Consider the following 12,074-nt stretch of genomic DNA (forward strand, 5'->3'; position numbering starts at 1 on the left):
AGACACACACACACACAGACACCACACACACACACACACACACACACACACACACACAATGTTTGAGTTAACAACATCAGAAACCAAAACTGGAAGTGAAAGGTGAGTAAATGCATTTAAAACACTAATAATAATATTTGGATAATGTCCATTCTGTTGGATATTTTTTGATTGTGCAGAGTGGAGCGATGATGGTGTGAAAGTGATGTTTTTAGTTTGGAGTTTGGAATTTATAAAATCAATATGGAAAATGATGAAATGGAAAGTTACTAAAATGGCTGCTGTATAGTCCGGCACATAATCCTCTAAGTAAATAAAAATATTATTGAATCTAAGCGAACAGAGCCCGACTTCAGAGAGTTTATTCATCGCTTACCATGGAGATGGTGAGGGAGTTGATGTGTTTGATATCCAGGAGGCAGTACTGCCAGGCAATGAGACTCTTAACGTTGATGTACAGCTGATTCCAGATTGACAGGATGGCCTCGTAGTACTGCTCGTTCCTTCGGACAACAGGGAGATGGAGTTTAAACCAACGGCAAGGATTCATCCTCATGTGTCAGGACCCGAAACAAACATCGTTTTGCGCCTTACTTGTTGGCGAGACTGATGCTGAGTGGGTTGGGAGGCGGCACGATGAGGCACACAGAGGGCACCGTCATATCCAGTCCTCCTGGGCCTGTAATGTCCCACTTACTGCGCTGACTGTTGTCCTTCAGGATCGCCTCATTACCCTTAAGGATCACCTTCTGCGGAGCCCAAAGAAAATGAATTTTATAAATACACAAACAGAATCAAATCTGGCTCCAGCTGAATTAATGTGAAGATTTAACACATTGGAAGCTTGATCCTATTTAATTACCAACTGTGTGAACATGTGAGAGTCTGTGGTGGAGTCATGTATGTGTATGTGGTATGTGTGAAACTGTGAACTGATGATTAAAAAACTGACGTGGTCTTGTTTGAAGTCACACAGGGCTTTGACGATGACGGTGCTGCCGCTCTTCTCCTCAGGGTTTCTGGGTTTCAGCCTCACAATGCTCTTGGACCGGTTGACCAGATGGCTAACCTGCCTCTTGTTTTCCTTAATCTTCTCCTTCTCCCTCTGGGGATAATAAAAAACAACCCAAGATCAATAATAATAATAACACAGATCAATAATAATAACTACAAACTGCAGCAGTTCTGATGTGATAAAAGGAAAAATCCATTTAAACACACACAAAAAATGGCTTGAAGGAAGAAGCGAAACAGGATAAAACAGCTTACGGCGATGAAAAGACCAACTTATAAAGGAACAGATTCAGCCAGTCTGACATTATATGAGGAATTAAAAAATATGAATTGCCCAAGACAGTGACAGATATGCTGATTAATCAATTTAGAGAGGGCAGCCCTTCAGGTTTGCTGCGCTCAGTTTCAACCCGTCTGTGGGCCTGGTCGCACACATTCTCGTATTACAGACCAACAGTACATTAGGTATGTTTCTGCAATGAGTTTATGATGGTATAGACAACGCAGGAACAAAATCTGGATTCATATTTGATTAGCACTGCCGAATCTGACAGTTTGATCTGAGTTTGGTGCGGTGCTTGATGGACTCACTGAGAATGAGCTGTCAATCACAAGGTAGCCCCGTCCTAAAATATACCCTGCTTTATGGTCTATTTTATTTTAAATGGGACCATCATTTACTAAATGAATTATGCTGTATGGAAGAAGACTGAAACTAGAGACTGAGACCATAAAGTGTTTTAAATTTAGATTTTAGCTCATAAATCAACTGAGAAGTCGGGTAATAAAATTGCTATTAGAAAGAATGCAGCTTTAAGCTACTTTCACGTTGGACTCACTTCACAGACCCAGAAGCTTTGTCCACTAATTGTTTACTGTCAATGGAAGGTATCCATGTTTAAACTCAGTACTATGACACTTTCAGGCCCTTTAATGAAGCCCAGCTGTACCTCCAGTCCCCTGAGCAGCTCCAGCAGCTCCTCCAGTGAAGTGTTCTTGTCGCAGGTGAACTTCTTACGGACCGTCTCATGCTCCTTCTGCAGGTTGCTGTACGTCTCATTGGCCTCCTTGAAGAACTATTGATAAACACACAATGCTACGTCAGTCTGAGATATATAAAACAGATAACTAGGCAGACAATAGGGGCTTTCCTGCTGTGTTATTCAGTGAAGGGGGCTCGCTTTACTCATCAAATTAAGTATCACAAAAATGAATGCACTCACACATTCAGTTCAGCACATGACAGTGACTGATTAATCACCTTTGCATCAATTAATGCCCCTCTGGGTTGAATTTTAATGTGAGGAGTCAAGGTGAAAGCTGATTTGCGCATTGTCTGCCAAAGTGCCTTTTTAAATACCACCAGGGGCGCAACAAATTTAACTTTTCTTTAAATGCTACACATTGTGGCTGCGTTATGCTAGAACATTCGAAAAGGTAATGTACTCTCATATCCTGTTATGGTTTGTTACTATGGCTATTGCCCTTTACATTACACATTGTCAATTCCTAAATTGTTAATGTAAAAATATTTATTAGAGCAGCTGTAGTTTTATGTTTTGTACCTGGTTGTAAGCTGCATTCTCCTTCAGATGAACATCAATGCATTTGGTAATTTGAAGGAGCCAACTCCACTGAGTCTGCAGAGTGTCCTTGTAAGCCTGAAAAAAAATGCACCAACACAGAAAAAAATATGAGCTAAGGCTCTCACTTGCAAACTTATAAATGCACACATAAATACAGAGTGTCAGTCTGAGATTTCTACACAGATAAACATGACGAATGGATGCACACCTCGATCTTGTCTGAAGCCGGATGGTTGTTCTTCAGGAGGGTATCCACTTTGGTTTTCAGTTTATTCAGGTCCTTCTCTTTGTCCTCGAGGGCACTCATCAGTTTCTGTTATGTAAAAAGAGGTTCAGTAATCACAGGGGACACAAAAACACGAGTATGCAGCTGGAGGAACAGTCTGTGGATTTGCTGTAAGTGGATGACTGACTGCAGCTGCCACAATCTAATCTATCACAGATGATTGCTCCCTTATGAGACGCAGATTAACTTCATAGGAAGGCATTAGTGTAATTTAGACTCAAAGGATTGCCAAGAATGTTAATCGACTACAATGAAGTTCTTAAAAAAGTTCAATTAGACATGGATTTCTGAGGTGTCAAAATGAACCCAATTATCTCCTGGACCTAAGTGAACCTTTTACTAACCGAGTAGCTCTCCTGCTTCCGTGGGATGTATTGGTCGATGTTTTTGTCTCCCCAGTCGAACATCAGCTCCTCCTCCTCCTTGCCGTTGACCCACATGATCTCCTGGGACATTTCCTGGATGATCTGCTGGAGGTCCTGCAGCTGCTTGGTCCGACCGAACGACATTTGCTGGCACGGGAGAAGGAAGCAAGTTTAAACACACAAGCAACAATTTAACTCCAGTAATGATGAGCTAATGCAGTATTTGTCTTTCTTTTACCTGCAAACTGTCCCATTCCTGCTCCAGAGCATAAAGATTTCCTTTGTCTCCTTTCTTTGTCTAAGGGAAGAGAATCAAACTGGTGAGAGACTCTCAAGAAAAATACAGAAAAAACCTGTATTTATGAATAACTTTCCTTTAATTTACATACCATTTTAAAATATCTGACATATACATTTAATATTTTATTGGGGGTGTTTAGTAACTACTACTACAGGTAACGCACATGAAACTTTTCATGTTCCTTTTTTAAAAACTGTACTTATTAATAATTTAATTTATTAACTAGGTATAATTTTTTGTGGGAGCAACTGTATTTGAGTATAGACTTTCAGTACTCAGAAACTAAAACCATTATTTTCAGGGCGCCTGGTAGTTGATCTGGTAGATCCCATGTACTAAGGATCTATCAAATAAAGGCAATAAAATCCCCCCAAATAATCTAAAAGAAATTTTCAAAAGCCCTCAATTAACAAATGACATTTTTTAATCTAATAGCATTTAAATTTTCATTTTGGCGGACCCTCCAGTCTTGATCCAACAGCATGTGCCAAACAGTCAAACCTCCAGCAAGGAGGTAATGTTTTATTCATGCTAGTTGATGTTAAGTTTATATTATGCCCCTTTGGAGAATCGCTCCTGTTGAGAGATTTCAAAGAAATCTGGAGGAAAGTTATGAGAAAGTGATGAGGGGTTTTGGTCCATATTTTTTAAACTGCTGCACTTCCTGGCTCATGTCCATCCCATGTCTGTCTTCATGTATCCAAGTGGTTTATGGATCCAGGTCCACATTTACAAGCTGTTAACATTTTCTCCAGCATTATAAATAAATGTAGAGGTTTGTGCATGCTTGGGGACTGTACTCTATTTGTTGTTTAAGTTTGTCTAAAAAAAGCAGGTATTTAAATCAAATTGCGACAAATGCAAACAAGGAACAGATTATTGGTGCTTCTGCTTATTCTTTTCATCACAGCAATAATGACACTATGCATGCTAGCCCACGGCGTCCGACAGAGCGGTGAGAACCCACCAGGTCGTCTCTGGCTCGGTCCACCTCGTGGCTCCTCTGGATGGAGCTGTGAAACTTCTGGTGGTTGATGAGCTGCTGCTGGATGGCTGCAGCATCATCTCCCCAGGAAGCCGTTTCAATCAGACGCTGAAACACCAGACACACACACAGAAACACGTATTTTAATGATCAGCATACTAGCGCTAGTATCAGTGCAGCTGTTTTCAGACAGACAGAAAAACAACTGACTCACAACTCTCCTCTGAAACACACATTTAACGTCACCAGCAGGTGGTGGCAGAGAAACAAGTTAGATTTATGGCCCTCTTTACTGAAAGCATCTCTGGAATCTACCAGAAGAAAACTGGCCTGAGAATTAAAGACAAAACAAAACCTTCTTTTCATTTCTATTTCCCTGCAGTACCTCCCAGGAACTGTGTGTGTGTGTGTGTGTGTGTGTCTTCTTGTGTGTTCTTTTTTTCATTGCAATCCTCTTAAAAGTAATTGTTCTTAATGTCAGACATAGTTGCTGAGCATCACCACTTTAAACCAGTGTCTCTGACAACACATAGCTGAGGAATGCTTTCAAGTCTGAACTGTGTAAAGATTGTGTGCAGAGCATTCTGGTTTAATGAGATCTGTCAGTCGGTTCCCTGGCACTGTCGACTCCTCTTTCTTAAAGCAACATAAAATCTAGCTTCTGAATCTGAATGACCTTGAAAAAGCTTGAAAAGAGACTATAAAGAGAGGTATTTCCAACTGCACAGAGCTGGCATTGGGAGCAATTCAGTGTCTAAGGACACAATTACTAGATTACTACCACCTGAGCCACAGCCACCTCAAAAATGAGAAAATGAGACCAATTTCTTTGATTAAAAATATCAGAAAATCTAAAAGATTGTTAAGAGATATTCTGGAGGTGGTGTTCAGTTAGTTGCAATCTGCAACTTCACCACTAGATGCGACTAAATCCTCCTTTAAATCTGTGTACATCAACTTCACTGTTACATTATGTAACGTTGAGTCTCTCAGTGTTTGGGTGTGTGCTCTTGTACTTTCAACTGTGATTTAAGACCTTGAGAGAGAGGAATCTGCGGTTGAAGGCACGCAGTTGTGTGTATGTGTGTGCACCTTGTGCTGTGCAATCCAGCCCATAGCATCTTCGTAGCTCCTTCCAGGCTCCTCCCAGCCTCCGGAGCTCCCTCTGGTGCTCCTCCTCCTGTGCATGGTGCCTGTGATGGCCATGTGGACCCCCTTCAGCTGGTCTTTACAAATCTCCAAACTACAGATTAGGGAAGAGAGAAAAGACAATGGCAAGGCTTGTGTGTGTACGTAAACCATACCAGTTACAGACAGGATATTTTAAGAAGGGGAAATCAGAAGAGGAAGAAAGAAAGAAAAAGAGAAGTCTTTCTCACGTCCTGACTACGTTGTCATTGGGCTGTCCCATTTGTCTCAGGTCCATCGCGCAGCCCTTCATCTGGTTGATAGTCTCTTTAGCCATCCCCATGAAGTGCTCTGCCTCGCCCGGGGCACTACCCTGCACGGCATAAACAAAACATTCAGAGAGGTGTAACAAAAATACTGTGCAGAAAGAGAAACACAAAGTATACATATAGTTTTTCTGTGGAAAAGATTCAAAAATCAAATATCCTGCACAATGTTTGTGACTTTTTTAAAACATTGTAATACGATGGGTTATTTTAACATTTTAACAATTATTGAAATGGATTAATTGTAGGTAACACAAACTCAATTTTGTAAGTTAAGCAGCTTTTATTAGTATTTTTAAGTGGCAATAACTTAGTTAGTAAGTTACAGAAACATTCCTGATTAGGTAATTTTACTAGGTATTTTGTTTTCGCAATACAAATAAACATTACATCGATGTAAGTCGGTTATAAATGGCTCTCAGTTTCTTCTTATACTGTACATTAAAACATAAACACAGGAGGCTTTTGTCAATGGTATCATTCACAGTCAACCACCATAGAGTCTTATGTAGTTAGTATCATAGCTGCCTGATTCTGTGCTCTCTGGAGCCTGCCTATATCGCCAGCAGCCGTATTGCCCAGAAAGGCAGGGCAATAGTTGACCTGACTGCCAATTAAGGCTTAGGTTTCAGTACCTCCATAGGCAAATAGGAAGCTATCTGCCGGATCATCCACGCTGAACTAGGGGTCTTTTTGGATAAGTGGCTGATGTCTGGAGTCCATGGTAAACAATTATCTGAATAAACACCTAGAAGTTTATTAACTGAAACCTGTTCAATGCGTTGCCCCTCAGAAAAAACGTTCAGCTCAAAACCCTTTTTCGTAAATCCAAGAACCATAAGCTTGGTCTTCCTGGCATTCAGGACCGACCCAGTGATTGATATTTAGGAGGTCCATTCAGAGGGCCTCCTCTATTCTCTCCTCTACAGAAACAAGCCAGAAAACCAGAATGATAATGGGTTCAGCCAGAGCTTTCCCCGGGGGCTGGCACAGCGCTAAAACTTCGCAGAACAATAAATAATTTACGACAAGTTGCTCAACACGAAGCTGAGAATGTAAAACTATCAGCAGATTCATTCACAGTTGAAATATCGCTCAAGGGGGTTTGGCTCCAAAAAAAAAAAAAAACAGATCCAACTGAGAGATAAACAAAGTGCTTTCAATATCACCCTGGTTCCTATTATATATCCTGTCACGCACATTCACAGGCTTACTCATCCAGTTACTCAATTTATAACATTTCTGTCATTCTTTCATCTTTTTGCCAGCAGAAGTAAAACTGCAACACAAAGCTTTTTTTTTAAATTATTATTCTTTTGAAATAAAAAGCTACAGAAGGAGCTCCAACCCAGACAGGCTTTTATTTGTACTACTGAAGGAAAAGAGCCAACAAGTAGCGTTAAAAAAAAAAAGTCATGACTCACAGACTGGAGGGCGTATTCGGCTTTCTGCAGGTACTCCTGGCACTGGCTCTGCAGGATCATGGCCTTCTGGTGGATGGCATTGAGGTTGGAGCCACTGCAGGGGGCAGCAGAGTAAAATTATCACCTTCAGTTCATATTCTTTAACAATCTTCAGCTGCTTTATTTGTTTTAAAGGCAAATTCAGCACAATAAGGCAGTTTAGACCAGTGGTTCATTACTGTTTTACTTTGTTAGCCCTTTAAATGAAGCCATGTCTGCTTGCACATGATTGATTGAGCTCAGTTTTCATTTGAATATTTTTAAGATAATATAATTTTGTGCATCAGACCTATGATTAATTTCTTCTACCCAATCATGTCAATCATCTCGTGACCCCTAAGATTTATGTTGTGGGAACCACTGATTGAGACAACACTAGTATAAGATCCAGCATTACAAATCTTCGAGGAAACACTTCAGGTTTGGGGGTCGCTTTCTGTCAAATAATTTCCTTTAAAGAAGTTTATATTTAGCTGAAACTTTCTTGGGATGTTTTCTGCAATGGGACAACGGGTCAATCTGACTATCTGTCAATCTTTTTTATCAACTAATCGATTTGATGTCGAAAAAAATAATAATAATATGCCCCAAAAGTTTTAATTAAGTTTTAATGTTTCCCAACTCCCAAGGCAACATCATCAAATGTCTTGTTTTGTTCACAACCAAAACATATTTAGTTTACTGTCATAGAGGATCAAAGAAAGCAGAAAATATTCACATTTGAGAAGCTGAAATCAGAGAATTTATTTTTATTTTTTAAAAATTTATTCTTAAAAAATCACTTACAATCATCAATTATCACAATAGTTGCCGATTAATTTAATAGTTGACAACTAATTGATTAATTGACTGATTGTTGCAGATCTGTTGTAGTTATGCAGTAGTAAACATTTAAATCTTATAGAAATACAGATAGCAAAGTTGATGCGCCTCAAGAAATTATAAAATGAGTATTGATAACAAATTATAACAATATATCAGCCGATATATTTATGTACATAAATGTGACATGCACAAACATTTTTGAAAAATGGCCTCTGGGCGAACTGTAAAATGGCGACAGTTTATAATGAAAGTCAAACGTATCTTTCTTTCTTTCTTTCTTTCTGCACTGCTCCTTTGTTGTTACTTATCAGCTGATATGTGTGCTGGTAACGACATATCTGCAAAACTTTCCCCAAAACTACTGCACACAATCTCAACACAAAAAGCTGCTGGATGCAAAAACAACTGCAATGAAAAACTAAATCTGCATCTCCTTTGCACCAAATTTATTATCTACGTGTCAGAGAATAATGACATATCTGCTATAAGCCGATATCAACTGATATATCAGTCTAATTCCAATGACTGCTGAATAATTCTGTGGATTTTCCTTCCTTCACAGCTCTGTTTTCACTCACTTTAATCACAAGTGCAACACAAATACCTGCTAATAATAGAAACTCTAAGATATGAAAAGGACCCAGAAACTAAGCGACATGTTTCCTCTCGCAGCAGCAGCAGAGACTTTGTGTCAAACAGGTTGTGATCGTGTCAGCCAGACGCTCTCTGGCCTTTCCTAAAGTGCCACAGTGAGATATTTCCTCTGTGGGTGACAATGTGGAAAGAATGAAACTGACATAAATGTTTCAGGAACAAGTGAGTGCTAAGCTGTTGCAGCAGCGGGAACTTATCGGTTCAGTGTGAGCTATAAATCAAACTCATCTCTCCGGGGAGGGAGGCTGCTGTGCAGAGAAGAAGCTGAGTTATAATTTAAGAGATCTGCAGAAACACAGTCATCATTCAGACACTGAGACATTTATTACAGCGCAGCATTGTTTTATTATCACTGGGTCTTATCTTAATGTAATAAAAGCTCAGGGAACTCCCTCAACAAACAAACTGAATGCAAACTAGCTCCATTCTTTGTAAATTTTCTGATAAAGACAATGCAACTTCATTAAGTCATAAAAACTTGTTCTTAAGGTCAATGAAACAGGTTATGTCAGATTACCCTGCAAAAGTTATCATGGATTTTTGTGGTAAACTGGCTGTTTGAGCTGCAACTGCCAGAGCAAATGCTTCAGGACTATCATGCCTGACTCTAAGGGTGTGCAGAGGCGAAATGAACACTGGGACAAAACAGGTTGTCTTGATTAATATTTCATAGCAAACAGCTTTCTAGACTGACATGCATCCTCTCCCTCCCTGCAGAGAGGGTAACATATGTCCCCCCGGTTCACAGAGACAGGCAACAGGTGGCAGCGAGCAGGTTAAATAGTTGTTCAATTGAGCAGAAAATGTATGCATACCTTATTCCGCTTCCCATGCCGCCTGACGTTCCGCTCACCATGCCGCCTGACATTCCGCTCACCATGCCGCCTGACGTTCCGCTCACCATGCCGCCTGACATTCCGCTCACCATGCCGCCTCCCTTACTGCTCATCATTCCGCTCGCCATTCCGCCTGACATTCCGCTCACCATGCCGCCTCCCTTACTGCTCATCATTCCGCCTGACATTCCGCCTCCTGTGCCGCTCATCATGCCGCCTTGCATTCCGCCTAGGGAGGACTTTGAAAAGGTGTAGGTGTTGTATCCTTCCATGTAGGGATCGTATCCATTACCGTCTCCGTGCACGACCTCGCTCCGCGCGTAATGGTAGTTCCCCGCGCCGGTCAAGTCGCCTTTGGACCCGACCCTGCGGCTCATGTTCAGGGCCTTCTGAGACCCGTACATGCTCATTCTGTCAATGCAACGGCAGCCAAAGTGACTCTGTGGAAGCCACCGGGTGGAGGAGAGGTGCAGCAGGGAGTCTCTCTCTCTGTGTCCACCAGCTGACTGCAACCAACAGGCAGGGGAGGACAGCTTTTGGAGGCGGGAGACCACACCTCTCTGTCCCTCCCCAACCTGCTGAGCCAAAAAAACGTTTTCTCTCTCCGTGCCACTCCCCTCCAAACTCAGCTGGAGGCAGAGTGTGTGTTTGTGCTCCTGTTGTTCTGGCTTTGTGGGGACAAGTTTGAGTTTAAGACAAGTGAGGACATTTTTTTCAAAAGTTATGGTATTTAAATAAAATTAAAAATTCAGAACTTAAAGACAAATCTACTGAACATTATTTTAAAGGGATATTTGTGATTATTTTGTCTGGTTCTCGTTGTTTCGAGGTGCTTTTTGAGGGTGAAAATGTGTTTTTTGAGTTAATGTTAGAGTTAAAGTTGGTGTTCTTTATGCAGGTTAAGGTTTGGGTTAGGAACTGGAATTACATCCTCACAAGTGTAGAAGTAGACATGAGTGTGCACAACTTCTTTTTGCAGGTATAGCTAAAATGTATGTATTGAACATTTAAAAAATAGTGTGTAATATTTGAAAATCTGCAACGTGACTTTTTTTAAATGACAGCTGTAAAGGTCAAAGAGCTTCGAGGCAAACTGTGGATAATGCATCCACCAACCAATTTCAATTAGAAAAACAGCTGCCAAGGTGCATCTCTGGCCTCTCCTCGACACGCCCTTCTCACCCACCGTCTTTCTGTCTCTTCTGCTGAGAAAAAACTCTCCCATTAGTCTACTGAAACACTTGCCTCCAGCCAAAGGGTGGGACTCACAGGAAAAACAAGTTTGACAGCTGTTGAATTGACAGTAAATTTGGTTGAATTTTATTATACACAAAAGATACAGTTATGAAAACAGCCGACTGATTAACGATTAATGCTTTATGTCCCACTTATATTGTTTACACTTATTATGTATTATATACAATGTGTTCTGTGCTGAGTTGCAGTTCCAGTAAAATTCAGGTGTGGTCTTTGCAGCTTACTGAGAGTGTTCAGTCACTTTTCTTGATATAATTCTGGCAAATGTGAGTAATTATGTAATTTATCATCCTGAAACAGTGGTATCTTGAGCATTTCTTATGCAAAAACAAGTACAAATGCTTCCTAACTTTGAGAATACACACAGCAATGTGCAGATCAGTGTGAACTGTAATCTGTAAATTCACTGACACACTCCTTTGTGTGTTTTATCTAGGGCGGACCTAGAGAAATATTCCCAGGTGGCAAGAGGGTGGCATGGAGACTTTAGGGGTGGCAGAAATATATGTTGAATTAATCACAATCCAATATATGAATATTTGCTAATGAAGATATCTGAACTCAAAAACAGCACTTTATTGTGGCAGATCAGTAAAGAACTAAATAGAAATGGGTGCAAGTCCATCATTAAATGATTTAACATCCTTGAGATCCCCTAAAGATCCCTTCATTGTTTGAGTTACAGTACAATCTGTCTGTAATGTGACCTTCTTCTCCACATCTTGATATTAGCTGGCATGGTGGAAAATCTTAGGGCTGAGAAATTTGTCGAGTAGTCAGGTCTGAAACCACTGTCTAAACTTCAGAGTCATATTGCACCGGTGTGAAATATGAACCATGCTAACACGGTAAACTAAGATGGTGAACATGGCAAACATTATAGCCTACCTGCTAAACATCAGCATGTTAGCTTAAAGTGTCGCTGTGCCAAAGTGCAACCTCACAGAGCTGCTAGCGTGGTTGTAGACTCCTATTGCTTGCATTTGACCTTTTTGGGGTTATTTTTGACCAAGATCTTTTCATCAGATAAAAACCTCTTTTTATAGAA

At 40.5% G+C, this 12,074-nt stretch overlaps 1 protein-coding gene across 2 annotated transcripts in view; it reads right to left on the bottom strand.

Annotated features, from left to right (window-relative positions):
- Positions 1 to 10,273, bottom strand: part of LOC118321772 (desmoplakin-like) — a 24,625-nt gene extending 14,352 nt beyond the window's left edge. Inside the window, exons 1-13 of one of the 2 annotated variants that reach the window (XM_035653263.1) lie at positions 9,749 to 10,273; positions 7,416 to 7,509; positions 5,917 to 6,038; positions 5,630 to 5,780; positions 4,520 to 4,645; positions 3,490 to 3,549; positions 3,231 to 3,398; positions 2,809 to 2,913; positions 2,580 to 2,675; positions 1,965 to 2,090; positions 953 to 1,105; positions 595 to 749; positions 377 to 503 (exon numbers count right to left, since the gene is read on the bottom strand). In XM_035653263.1, the coding sequence (XP_035509156.1) occupies positions 377 to 503; positions 595 to 749; positions 953 to 1,105; positions 1,965 to 2,090; positions 2,580 to 2,675; positions 2,809 to 2,913; positions 3,231 to 3,398; positions 3,490 to 3,549; positions 4,520 to 4,645; positions 5,630 to 5,780; positions 5,917 to 6,038; positions 7,416 to 7,509; positions 9,749 to 10,179 (1,914 nt within the window). In that variant the 5' untranslated portion in view covers positions 10,180 to 10,273. The remainder of the gene's footprint in view (positions 1 to 376; positions 504 to 594; positions 750 to 952; positions 1,106 to 1,964; positions 2,091 to 2,579; positions 2,676 to 2,808; positions 2,914 to 3,230; positions 3,399 to 3,489; positions 3,550 to 4,519; positions 4,646 to 5,629; positions 5,781 to 5,916; positions 6,039 to 7,415; positions 7,510 to 9,748) is intronic. The other variant, XM_035653264.1, reaches the window with a different exon arrangement.
- Between the last annotated feature and the right edge of the window lie 1,801 nt (positions 10,274 to 12,074).

This window comes from Morone saxatilis, unplaced genomic scaffold (genome assembly GCF_004916995.1).
Source record: "Morone saxatilis isolate NCDOM2014 unplaced genomic scaffold, NCSU_SB_2.0 Contig12, whole genome shotgun sequence".
NCBI classification, from domain to species: domain Eukaryota; kingdom Metazoa; phylum Chordata; class Actinopteri; family Moronidae; genus Morone; species Morone saxatilis.